Source organism: Poecilia formosa, unplaced genomic scaffold, assembly GCF_000485575.1.
Source record: "Poecilia formosa unplaced genomic scaffold, Poecilia_formosa-5.1.2 Scaffold124, whole genome shotgun sequence".
Taxonomy (NCBI): Eukaryota; Metazoa; Chordata; class Actinopteri; order Cyprinodontiformes; family Poeciliidae; genus Poecilia; species Poecilia formosa.
The window spans coordinates 240,190-253,735 of record NW_006800063.1 but is presented as its reverse complement, the minus strand read 5'-3'; the positions used below and the strand labels follow the sequence as shown (position 1 = coordinate 253,735).

The 13,546-nt window shown below is 39.9% G+C and overlaps 1 protein-coding gene and 1 long non-coding RNA gene across 2 annotated transcripts; one reads left to right on the top strand and one right to left on the bottom strand.

Moving 5' to 3' along the window:
- Nucleotides 1-1,960: 1,960 nt before the first annotated feature.
- On the top strand, nt 1,961-5,367 carry LOC107837232 (uncharacterized). The gene is made up of 2 exons (XR_001663241.1): nt 1,961-2,205; nt 4,703-5,367. It is a non-coding gene; the product is annotated as an uncharacterized LOC107837232 (long non-coding RNA).
- A 606-nt stretch (nt 5,368-5,973) lies between these two features.
- LOC103144296 (probable nuclear hormone receptor HR38) lies at nt 5,974-12,535 on the bottom strand. Its single transcript, XM_007561207.2, has 7 exons — nt 12,379-12,535; nt 9,970-10,808; nt 9,081-9,210; nt 8,515-8,678; nt 8,218-8,420; nt 7,945-8,123; nt 5,974-7,846 (listed from the first exon to the last, which is right to left on the bottom strand). The coding sequence occupies exons 2-7, from the start codon at nt 10,804-10,806 to the stop codon at nt 7,584-7,586; spliced, it is 1,776 nt and encodes a 591-aa protein (XP_007561269.1). The 5' UTR covers nt 10,807-10,808; nt 12,379-12,535; the 3' UTR covers nt 5,974-7,583.
- Between the last annotated feature and the right edge of the window lie 1,011 nt (nt 12,536-13,546).

Here is a 13,546-nt window from a genome sequence, read left to right as displayed (position 1 = left end):
TGTGTGTGTGTTTGCTGAGGGGGTGGTTGCTGTGAATAACTATCAGGCAGTCAGCCAGGATCTGTCATCTGCTAGTGCAACACTATCCCTCCTGTCAATCTTGTTTTATAATTGTAACATTCTCATATTCTTCGGCTGAGCAGGGAGAAGTTTCCAGCATAGTGACACACACACACACGCACGCATTCACACACACGCACACCTACACGCACGCACGCATTCACACACACACACACACACACACACACACACACAAGCAGCACCAAATGTGCTTGATAGATATATTCAAATTCTCTCTTCAATAGGTTATCTGCTTGCAGTTGAAGTAAATGTCAATTCTTCCATTAATGCCAGACCGATTTGACGCTAAAACTTTGATAGGCCTAACTTCAGCTTCTACGATGTAAACAAACATATTTGGTGCAACTGGATCTCATTTTTGTCAGGGGTTTTGTTGAGTCACTCGGGCGTTAATTCTTGGAGGTTCTGGTTTTCTCATGCCTCAGAAATCCCCTGCCTTAGGAGCGAGCAGCTTCCAGGGAAGGAGTCGTCTCAAGGTGCTGAGCAACCAATCAGAAGCAGACTTTGGAGAGACGCTAACCACAATGTGCTGCATAAGAAAAATGGATCCTGTCGCTGCTTCTGCTACATTCTTTAGACAATGTAAATGATTCCTGTAGATAAAACTAGCTTCTGACATTTGCATCAAAAGCAGTGCAGTACATATATATGATACTTATCGGTCATTCCATCAGCTTTACCGTCTGTGGATGCATGTCTGATGGTGTAAAGGCATGCACTGCTGCACATGACAAGAGTAACTTCCACATCTCTGAAGGCCCCATCAATGCTGACATACACACACAGCATGCTGCCTGTCTTCTTTGTGTCTTTTTTTAGAGAAGGCCTGGCACATAATCATAGATAAAATACCAAACACAATTCTGCACGTACGACTACCGAGCGGCTCCATAAAAGACTCAGAGTGTTAAACTGTCATGCCTGTAGCCAAGACTGGTCCCGCATTGAAAACATTTGACACACTTCGAAACTAAAAATACAACAAAGGAGGCCCTGAACTGCTGAGCATCTGAAATATATAGCAGGAAAGAAAGGAAAAATATTTAACACTCAAAAGGAAAAGAACTGGTTTGCTCAGTTCCCAGCATTCTGAGAGGAAATGGTGCAAATTAGGATCCTGCACAGGACAGTGAGGGGAGCTTAGCAAACATTAAAACTGAAATCATCAGACGACAAGCTGCTCATAATATTACACCTACGTAAGTTATCTGTTTTGTGCTTTTGATGAACTGAGTTTCTCTCAATTTCACATATGTTAAGAAGAACCTTTTGTTTTCTTTAGTTTTTTGCTGTTTAAACTTGAGTGAATTCTCCAGAACAAATCAACTGAACTACATTTCACCATCCTTTCCTCTCACTCACTTCAAAATGACGGTTTAGACGGCTAATCGTTCATTTGTGCATTTAATCCAGGGGGGAATAAGACCCTAATGCCGTGATGTGTTACATAGAGTTATCACAAGGTGTCATGAGCAATGACAGTCGCCGTCTCGTTTATCATGGGACATTCTCAGTGAGGGAGACCAGATCCAATTACTGATGATACTGTGGGCTCAACAATGGTCTGGCTATAAATACACCCATGGTGGGTTTTCCACGCTCAGCTAAACGCCCACGTAGAACCTGATGCTGCAGCGTGAATCTACACGCATGTATACGATTTCACAGGGCACCTTATAGCGTGTACTCAAAGTACTTTGTACATGTGTGTGTTTCAAAAAGCGATATTGCAGCAGGACTCATGGAGAAGTAATTACTGGAGTCACCACGGGGCACCGAGCTGCTTCTCAAAGTTATTTACAGCTCAGTCCGTCAACAAACAGCAGGTGCAGCATCCTCACAAACAAACCTATTAGCTTTCCTCCCTCTGGAACAATGACATCTCCGGCAATCAGCTGCTCTCTCTTACTCACACGCAGATCCATTAGTGGCAAACTGCATGATTCGATTGTGTTACCCGTGGCTTCTTTGCTTCTAGTTTTTATCTTCTGACAATAAGTCAGCGAAAGTGGATGCAAGCTTTGTTTGAGATTGAAAGCGCTTCGTCTAATTGCAACTGCACTCAGAGGGAAGGCGTGGCGTTTGAACTTGGCCTTGGACTGCAGTTTTATCCATCTGCTCCAAGTAGGCTGCTGTCTTGCTTTATCTATTCTCAGAGAATTGCTACGTTTGTGGCTGAAAATCTCTTCATCTGCATCACACATCATACTTCTTCCACTGCTACTGAAGCATCGTCATGTTGCAAAGTGTTACTGTTACACCACAGTATTGTTATTTAGTGTTAAATCCCATTACGTTACTTGCAGGTACATTAAATACTGCTACGTTTCACCTTCTCTTAAAGTTGAGATACAATGCGTTACTTTAGTTCCTGGTAAATTACGTCGCTTTACTTTACATTATATTATATTGCTTTTAATCATGTTACATTGAATTAATTTACATTTTCTAACATTACATTTTAAGTTTAGCTACATTACTATAAGTTATGTTACTTAACATTCCCATGTTGCATGTCACTTTACTTGTATTTAACTGGAGCTAAGTCAAGCTAAGCTGCATTAAGTTATGGTACATAAGTAAAATTAAGTTTTCATTGCTTATTGTCATATAAAGATGCCTAATATTACATTGCATTGCTTATTTTTGTGTCATTTTCACAATACTTACTGTTAAATTTGGTTGCATTACTTATTGCTGCGTTCGATTTGAAGTTGCGTCATTTAACATTAAGTATGCTAACCAATTCAAGTTACTTACTGTAAAGTGACAAGAAGAGAAAATGAAGAGAAATCAATTTAAACCATTATCTACATCATATTTCTTTTAAAATTAATTGAACAAAATGAAATATATCGAGTGATTAAATCATGAGTCTCTACTGTCCCATTTTGTCACATCTGTAGTTTTGGTAAAAGAGTTGTACACAACAGAATGTAAAGAAGAATTATCGATGATAATTGATCCTTTTTGACTTTGTAACTTTCGTCACAAAACAACAGTTTAAACTGTAAGGAGACTGTAGCCGAACGCTAGAATAAAACCTCACCTGAAGAGGTTGCAGGGGTCTGTTAAGACATTTTGAGGAATTAATACCATGTTTGCAGTAATTCATAAAATTTGCATTATTTGTCGCGATTACAGCACATTGAGAGGCTAGTGACTGATGATATCTTGGATGAAAATCTTCTTCCATGAGCCAGAACATTGTTGATGGGTTGTGGATGGATCTAATTCTTAAAGCAAGTCACTGAGGGAATAAAGGACCAACTAAACAAGAAGCACTTTAAGGTCACTAAGTGGGCAGGTCTGTCTCAGTCCCTCAGAAAATCTGTCGAAGGAGCTTTGAGTCACCAAACGGCAAGAAACACTGAAGTACAGAGCAAAACTGATTTAATTATATTACATTTTAGCATCAAAAGTTTTTTTCTCTCAACAAATATTAATTAATCTTAACCGTTACGTAATGCTTTTTTTTCTGGATTATTAATAATTGATATTCTGCACCCTTACAGTGATATAAAGCTATAAAGACATATTATTTGAGAAAATTTACAAAATAGCAGGAGATGAAATAATTATTTCCTCCCCTTTAGGAGCATATTGTTAAGATATCAACTGTAAACAGAGCAGAGCAAAGTCTTCAACTAACGATGAAAAAGATCCTCCTGTTTGCAGAATGTTGTCTTGCATTCTTGTATTTTTATTGTCTTAATGTTGTAGTTATTTTTATGTTTTTGAGGCCATGGATGCAAATTAGCATCTTGCTAAATCAGAGATATTTAGGGCTATGAAGTATGTTGATGCACTGTCGTACTAAAAAATTAATTCAATTAAATTTGTAAAATGAAAACGCATTATTTTAGAGGTTACGATGCAAAGCAGATTTAGCTATAATGATCTAATTGATGCTTATTGGTGAAAAACACCTTCAAGGTGCTTTGTAATGTTAACCTGTCCAAATTGAGGCTGCAGGGGAACCTGTGCCCGAGTTCACTCTGTACTTTATAAGTAACAATGAAAACATCAGGTTAGCAAAGTCATGCAAAGCCTCTTGTTTTCTGCTGCATGGATAATTTTTTTCAAATGATTTTAGTCTGGGAGGTTTGTTTACAAATCATGATTAATGTCAGGCCTTACACAGGCCATGGTTTGTTCCTAAAAGCAGTATTGTATGTCAGGTCAGAGGTCAAAGAGGCAATGGCAGCTCCAGATGGTAACTTTCTACTTTTGGAAAAAGATGGTGTCAAGAAACGCCGCATCTCAAAGCAGGAGATACGTTGGCATGAGGTGGTATTTTGAGTTTGGGTTTGGGAAACATGAAGGGGCCGCATGCCTGACTTGTTATAGTCGCGGGTCACAAAGAACAAATCCTGACTTTCAGAAGAGATGTGCAGTTTTTAAACCAAATATAAAACATGCTTTCGGTTACAACGAACCGCCGCATCCGTCTTTGCTCTCCTCGTGAAACCAGACTTATCTGCTCATCACGTCATACGAGGCTTTTACTACAGGCTGCCCATGCCGTTTTGTAACAAAAAGGAAGTCTCTGTGCCGGCTAATGTTGCTTTTACCTCCTCCTCTTTTCCCCCTGTATCCCTTTTTCCATTCTATCTGCCAGTGCCAAAATCCAGAGGACCAGTACGAGGTGTACAGTCTGATCAGATGTCAAGTGTCTGGATGCCGCCAGGGCAGCAGTCATCTGCGGCCGAGAGGCGCACGGTGTTGCCTTGCCCTGGTCAAAAATGTTGCCAACATTAACACCATGTTTGACAAAACTGACACCACCTCAGTGAAAAGGACTTTGTATTATACTTTTTGCCACATTGTTATGTAACAACCCGAAAGTTATGCTGTCTCTTTATTTAAACCTTAAACTGCCGAACTGCTACAATTAGAGAGAAAGAGATTAGATAAAAGATTTGATCGTTTCCTCGTCCTAATCTCAAATTGGCATAATTAAACAGTGAAGTTGTTATTGTGGACGAAGGAGTGGATTTGACTCATTCAAAGCTATTTATATCAGGCTGGTCTCCGTCACTGTCATGTTACCTGAGGGAAGAAATGCCTCGTGCTCTTTGCCTGTGTTTGGGGCAGAAAATGAGATGGGGATCTAAAAGGTATCGACTCAGCCCAAGTCCAAAAATCTTCTCTTTCTGCAGAGTAGGTTTTTGAATAAATTGAAGGTTTTCAAATGAATCAGTTTCCATATGATTCCTAAAATTATAAAACTACATCAGTTAACATGCTAATCCTACTGCTGCATGCAATATTTTACAGATGGACGGGAAGAATCTGTATTGTTCTTTGGCAAAAGATTTTGGTATGCAACAGTTTAAACTTTTGAGACTGTTGAGCAATAAGGACGGCAATATAAGATGATGAAATGTTTAAATATTTGTATAACTTTAGGGTATTTTGGGTAAGAAGGAAGAAATGTAAAAAACTAAATTCTCAAACAGAGATTCTGATTTTTTGCGAGTTATTAAACATAAAATGTAAATCTGTTAACTGACTCATTTTTTATTCTATGCCTGTTAAGGGATAAAATTATGCAGTAGTTGTAGAAGCTGTTTTTGGCGTCCTTGTATAATATACTAATTGGTACTTTTTGTTTAAATAGTATTTAAATAGTACAGGTTTTTTGTAGGTAATAAGCTGGAAAGTTGGCACTATGTGTTTTTACACTGGCGTACTTTAGAGTGAACAAGAGCATGATGTGTGTGTGTGTGTGTATATATATATATATATAAATGTACATTTGTTCGTATTGTGCATGTGTCGGGATGAAGATGTAAAACTTACAGATGTTTCAATACATTAACTATTAGGCATTAAATATATATTATAAATATGAAGCAAAAAAATTAGAAACTGGCATGTACACATTCACAAGGTTAAAAACATTTTTATCAACATGACGCACAAAATATAAGAATCTCTTGAGCAATTATTTAAAAAGAAATGAGACTGACTTTTGGGATTTTTGCCCCATTTAACAAACGTTATGGCAACATTTCCACTGAGCGCATCCCAGCAAAAACCAAACCGTAAGAGAAAATCTGCTCGTTCCGTGTGAACATCAGTCTTTATAGCTGCTCATCTTGTCGTCACATTTCCCCGTGAGCCCACAAGATTAAAAGAAAAGACAAGAACTACATTCAATATGTACGAACCAGAAAAGCAGGGCGAGGCTTTTAAAATGTACTTAAACATGATGTGTATGTAAAATGTACCAAGAACAAGATCGATTCTATTGTTGGGACAAGAAGACGTGGACATCTGCTCGGATCTATTTTAATCTCAGACAGAGTTGCACTTTTAACTTTCATTGCCTCAAGAGCATGTGAACAGGATTATATCCTCTCAGACATTTCATCACTCAATAACCGTGTCGTTGCAGAATGGACACATGCAACTTTATATCAAAAGCAGCTCTGGTACACTGAACCCTCCACATTTAATGGCACGTCTAATAGCTGTTCTAGAGCAGAAATTAGGCGTTTTTAATTTAAAACTCATGCTTTCAAATTAGTTAGTATGTGTAGAAACATTTAGTTGGCATTAAATCATGACTTTATGTTTCTTCATGGTGGCGTGACAGGGACTCATTCCTTTTAGACAAATTAATAAAATGGGGAAAACAAGAAACCAAGAAAATCAAGAAAGACAGATGAGTGTTAATCTTAAAGACGCTTAACAAAGAAATGTATCTTGAGGTCACAAACTGTAACGACAATTTAATCTAAGGCTTTTCTACAGATCTTGAGGTGCCAACAATTGTGAAGGGTGTTGTACAATACTCATTTTATTTTATGTCTGTTGTGAACAGGGGCATATTATGTTAGTTAGAGGTTAAAGGCTTATAAAGGCACTTTGTATTTATATCCTGAACATCATCTAGTTTCACTGTTAAAGCACAAACATGTTGCAGCCACTGTGAAAGGAGTTCACCAACAAGCTGCTCCAAAAAGGCAGCGCAGACCTTTTTATTTAGCTTAAGGCGAGAAGGTTCATATATGATTGTATCAAAATAAAAACTTTGCTCAATTTTGGTCCAAGACCTTCCGAGAAAGCACAAATAGAATTATAATTTATGAAATGTATAAGGAAATATATCTGTGCTAAAGCTAAAGTTTTAAAGTTTCAGAGTGGGATCGTGAACCAGTCTCTTAAGAAATTAGTGTTTCTGAGAACGCTGGAGCACCGCACTGCCGTCTTAAAAGCTGCAGAACACAATAATAACGCTAACATGTTAGCAACAAAGTAAATTTACAAAATCACAGAAAACATACTAAAAATATGCTGATAAAGTCTTGGCACTGATGTCAATCCCTTATAGTGCCATGAAATGTGTCATATTCACTTTCAAAATGCAATAGTAAAAAAAATGATGGTCTCTTAGAGAATATCATGCATGGTAGCCCACCAGTCAGTGTCTGATGTGGACAACCGTTCTTCTTAATGCTGCCATCTCGCCTCCTTGTCACACAGTTTTTATTTTAAAAGGGAAGTGTATCCATAAAGATTTTCTCCACAATCGGAGGAGGAGGAACCAAGTCTTCCAGTTTCAAGTAAAAGATGCGCTGCCGGCCCTGAGTGCACAGAGTCCTCAGCTCTGGGAGCTTGCCCAGCAGACGGGACAGGTAGTTGGGTTGAGTCCGTGTCACTTCCGATCCAATTCCACTCATGTGTTCCCTTAAGCAGCTGATGAGGTTGCTCTGAAAGTCCTCTACTCTTTTGGGCTCCTTCAGGCCATGGCGATCTAGGCATAAATTACGCTCCAGTCAGATTTGAGCCTTAACTTCAAATGTTTTAATCAACCAAAGTTTGCCCCTCTGAAAAGGAGACGGAGGAACTCACCGGTGATGATGACAAATGCCGAAAGACAGGCGAACAGAGAGACGTCTAAGTTCATGCGGTGAAGGCTCCGTGAGAAATCCATGATGGAGTCGATCCAGCCACCAAAGCTGTTGGCGCACTGCTGCCGGTGGAGGACCAGGCCGTTGCAGAAGATCAGCTTGTTCTTCTCTGGCTTCGACCTGAACGGTTTTAAACGATTAAAACAATAGAGCACTGAAATGTCAAATATTTAAAACATTCAGTTTGATTTGAAAGTGGAGAAATATAACCAACCTGTACGCAACACGAAGAATGAAGAGCTCCACAAAGGCAGACTCGAGAAGAAGCTCCTGGTCCTCTGCACAGAAGTCTGTGAATCCTGGGATGGTTTGAGCCCAGTTTCTTATGACATCCAAGGCACCGGTCAGCAGGTCGTAGAACTGCTGGATGTCGCCGGCGTCCTCCTTTTCTTTCAGACCGTCTGACCTCTCCTGATACTGCAGAGGAACAAAAGAAGATTGATAAACATCCCTAAACTCAAAAGGTCGTATGAAAGGAGAGGTTTGGGTCAAGTGAAAACCGCGGGTTTACCTTGGAGTAGTCGAGTTTTTCGATGCCCGGGTCAGAGTCCAAATGAGCCGTGATGAGAGAAGCGATGACGTTCACGCTGGGAGTCGTTGACGAAGCCTCAATCGTGGTCTTGGGTTTAGACGGTAGGCGACCCCTGCGACCTTTGAGGCTGTCAGTGCGAACAACTAAAGGGACAAGGAGAGGAGCACACATGTATGAGCATTACATGTCACCTGATACATACTTCAGACGACTTCAGTATCGGTTTCAGTGCCCCCTTCAGCTGGCACTGTAAAGCTCAAGTTGCACATGGCTTTGGTTTCCAAAAACTGCCACTGCAAATCTCAGGTTTGTTGTCATCATGCATTGGATGCAAGGTTTTCACTCCTCTGCTCTGCATGTTTAAGGAGTTTCCCTATTTCCAGACTTAAATAGGTAAGGGATAAACACACTTCTGTTGCACTTGACGGCACTTTGAGAAAGAACTGCAGTTGTTTAAATCAGGTTTGCCAGGAGTCCAGACAACCAAGATTGAAAACCGCTGCGTTAGACCCCGAACCCTCCAGAAGAGTCTGACGTTGCTTTACCTTCTTTGACCATTCCCACTGCAAGACACTTCTGGAAACGGCAGAACTGGCATCGGTTTCTCCTCCTCTTATCCACCGGGCAGTCTTTATTGGCGAGGCACACATACTTTGCATTTTTCTGCACAGTTCGCTGGGGAACAAAAGACAAAAAGCATTACTACCAGACCTCGCAGAGACAACTGTGTATAGCAGCATGCTATTAATAGCAAGTTGCTATGGAAAGCAAATATTACTGATAGTGACATGCTATCAGTAATGTTGGCAAGCAATACCAAACAGTTTCAGTTTGCTAATGATTACTGTATGCTAATTGGTCATGTTTTCTATTAATAGTGTTTCTAATTAGCAACATGTAAGGAAATTGGATAGAAGCAACGATAATATAAATAGAATATGTATCTAGACTCAGTTAGGCTTTCTCGTTCTTTGTTCACTTTCCCTACTTTCCAACTCAAAACCTGAATATTTCCAGAGGAACATTTTGCCTTTAGATATTATAAAGCTCAAAGGAGACCAGTGTTGTGAGCGCATGTTTAGATTAAATTAATATTATTGTTGTTATTACAAAGCTATTTAATACCAAAGAGCCATTAGCTGAAATGCAGTGGATTATGATCTGGATGTGTCCATCCATTCCTATGTAAAGTCTCTGCTGTTTTCCCACAAAGCATCTTTAAAAACTGTGAATCTGCTGCAGCATGTAGGCCTAATGCATAAAGTGCATACTGCAGAATGAAGTGCTGTGTAACGCTGGTTTTATTTCATGTTAATTGTATTCATATTGCACAAATTATTAACACGTTGTGCGTCAAGTCTTCTCTCCTCTGCTGCTCGCTTGTTGAATAAATCCTACATAATAAACCAGATGAAGGCTTAATTTCTTTCTCACCTTGAAGAAACCTTTGCATCCCTCACAGGTTCGGACTCCATAGTGCTGACAGGATGCGTTGTCACCACAAACTGCACAGCGACCCTCACTGGATCCAAGGCTGGGAGTTTTCTGAGACATCATAGCCTCCTCCAGCGCTCTCGGGCTCTCCAGCCGTGCATGGTCCAGGGACAGGGGGGGGCAGTGAAGTGGGGAGACATGCTGGTGTTGTGAGAGATGAAAGAAGCCATCTTCTTGACAAGATGGTGGATCCTGATGTTGACCCAAAGGAGAGTGCTGCTCCTGTGCATTGCTGAAGGTAAAGAATGAAAACTGCTGCGCCATGGTGGCCTTCTCAACAGAGGAGGGGACGGCTGGGGGGAAGGGGCTGAAAGGGGAATCCCAGACAGCTGCAGACTCGGTCTGAAAGCCTGGTGTTGGAGGAGAACCAGCGCCGTAGATGGGACTTCCATAATAATCGGATCCACACGATGAGTGTGTTTCTTCGAGACAGCTGAGAGAAAAGGATCCTGGGTAGCAGCCATACACTTGAAGATCATCCAGCTTGAAGGCTTGGTTCTGCATCTGTGGGCTGGGGCTTTCAGCTGCAGCAGCATGGCTGTATGAAGCTGCAGAGGCAGGAGGGGAAGTGGTAACCTTGCAGGAGTAAGCATCAAACTCCCCAATGTAACCATTTCCCATCAAAGTGTTGATGCTAGGCAGTGAGGATGATGACAGCTGGTCCTTTTGGCCAGAGATTTCCATCGCCAGTTTGGCACTGAGGTCAGGATTTAAGAGTTCAGAGCTGAAGAAGTTGTCATAGGGCAGAGATGCAAACTGGGCTTGAACACAGGGCATCGCTAAGAGACAGGAGGCAATTGAAAATAGATGTTAGTTGTCTCTTAGCTCAAACATAAATCCTGTTTTGTTCATATGTTGCAAAAGCAACACTCTGCTCTGAGGTATCTGAAGGTTTTTCAATGTATCTTAATCAAACTTCTATTTTTCATATTGTGGCTATGCTCTGGGTATTAAGTTTTCCTTTCACAATAAAGGTACAGCTTGACCAGTGTATTTTTCCTGCATTCATTTGATGTCGTTTTAACCAGAAGTCAGTAGGAGCAGACTGACAGTCAGTCTGAGCCTACGACTAAAGTTTACTCCAGGTCAAAGAAACTGGTGCCACTCTACCATTGTCTCAAGATGAAGGATTGATACAAATTCAATAACTCAATAACCAGTTTACAAATAGAAACTGCATTTCTATAAGATTCTACTGTATTTGAATGGATTAGATTAGTTTGATTTCCAGTTAATTGGAAGCTAACTAGAACTATTTGTCTTGTAAAGTGTGTTAAGGTGTAAATAACTCAACATTGCAATTGAAAAACTGAAAGACACAACAATATTTTGTATTATTTAGGTTTATAACCTTCCCTTTGTACCCATGTAAACAGTAGCCAACGTTAGCGCCTTGAAGGAGCTCCGCTTTGTTTCACCAAACATGCCATTTCTCTTGCCTAAGGCCCTATCACTCCTCTCTGGAAAATGCAGACGGTGGTCCGGCAGATCGCTCGGATATTGTCAGATATTGTGTTACCGGCTGCTAATGCTTTGAAAACCTCCTTCAGTGGAGGGTAACCCTCTTTCACAGCAGCCGTACCATGGAGTGTTGCAGATTGCATTTCATGTCTGGCGTAGTGCCAGTTAGAGTGAGAAAGGTGGTGAAGCCTGTTTGAGCGTACGTGTAACTACAGCTAAACAGACATGCATCCACGAGCCCTCTCATTTCAACATTTTTATTGTTTTTGAGGGGTATCAGAAGCCAAACTAGTAGAGGGCTAGTGTTTCTTAAAAAAAAGATTCAAACTTAAACAGATAGTTACATTTGCACAAACGTCTAAAAAGATAATAAACATTAATTTTAGATTTGCTGGTCTAGTTTTATGTATTAACTGGACTTCCCAAAGTTCACACATTCTGGAAATACTTCAATTTTATTCCAGTTTTACAACTCATAATTCGTTTATAAAGTTAGTTAAATTTGCTAAAGTGATGTGTCTGGTTTTCAGTAGCTTCATAGTTAAATTAACTTGTTTTGTTTCAATTTGTCTTGTTTTACAGTTACATTATTCAGGCTGAAGTAAGTCAAACAACCTGACTAAACATAATAACAACAACTAGATCAAGTTGTTAAACTTGATCTAGTTTAACAACTACTTTGTTAAACTAGATCAGTCTTGACTAGGTAAACCTTACAGCCTTAACAAAGCCTCTAAAACGAATCTTTAAAAAAAAAAATACTTCAACTATTATTCCACATTCCAAATCAAAGTTATTCCAACTTTAAATTATGACATAACTAGCAATAAAAGTGTAAACAAGCTAGCTTAACTTACAGGCTCCTGTACGAAAAGTACTTTCACTCACCTGTTCTTTGTGAATATCCGGATTCTGCAGCGTTTTTATCTTTTAAAACTGAAGAAACAGATAAAATCACCTCTGTCAGCTGCTGTCGGCACACCCACCCATTCAGGCTCACACTCTGCCACACACACGCTGGGTCAGAGCAGTCGGCTTCATACACTCTTGTTTTATTTTGGCCGCATCGACAAAAAGGCGGGCCAATGCCCAAAAATGGTGAACGGGATGGTAGAACGTTCCGGGGGCGCAGCCAATCAGCATCGAGACGCAGACGTTGTTCGTGGTGACGCACGCACGGGATTCCATTGACGCAAGAACCGAGAGTGAACGTTGGTCTAAATATAGCCTGCGGCGTTCACATGGGCTATTACTGAATGAAAAAAATGCTAAAAATAGCCTTAGTTAGGAGGTGAGGACGTTTTTATCTGGAAATTTAGCTTTAATGCACGTTTGAGGTGTGTTATCACGGATCAGACCGGGAAACAACCGCTTTCTTTCTAATTTGGATAAGGGATTGTCGTCTGTCAAAAATTAAACTGTCAACTCTCCAAAAGAGATTACAGTTACCTAAGATGATTTCATGTTCATTTTCTTTTTATATTACACTTTATGTGTTTATACTTGTACGCATTTTTGGGGGGGAAAAAGCCAAACTGTGCAAGACCAGTCCACCTTATGCATTTTAAACTACAACATAAATTATGTACATGTTATCTGTTTTATTTATTTGTCATTATAGTTGTAATAGTTGTAATTCTAGTCTTACGGACCACTCAAAGCACTTTACAGTGGAACATTGTTCTCCCAAATACACACATTGGTGGGCAATATGGGATTGAGTGTCTTGCCAAGTGGCATGTCAACATTTAGCTGGGTGTAGGGAAAGAACCCACAACCTACCATAATGTTTTTTAATTAATATTAATTTAGAAAAGGAGACAAGTTTGAAGTATGTATTTATATCCATCTCCTTTTATTTATGTTTACAATATGCTGCCAAACATATTCATTAACCCATCCATGAAATGTCCTGGAAAATAAGCACTCTACAGTGTACTGTCTGTGGTAACAAAACAAAGTAGAAGAGAAAGGAAACAACAGCAACAAAGTGGTAAGTTGTATAAAATTACAGAATGTTGTCATTTGGAAGCTGAGACGCAGAGTTTCAGAAAAA

Bases quoted from the DNA above. Each gene is read 5' to 3' on its own strand.
- LOC103144296 (XM_007561207.2), bottom strand. From the start codon at position 10,806: ATGCCCTGTGTTCAAGCCCAGTTTGCATCTCTGCCCTATGACAACTTC. The intron at 8,421-8,514 runs GTAAACCCGCGG...GTTCCTCTGCAG, and splicing joins AAAAACTCGACTACTCCAAG to TATCAGGAGAGGTCAGACGG. The intron at 7,847-7,944 runs GTGAGTTCCTCC...ATTTATGCCTAG, and splicing joins GGCATTTGTCATCATCACCG to ATCGCCATGGCCTGAAGGAG.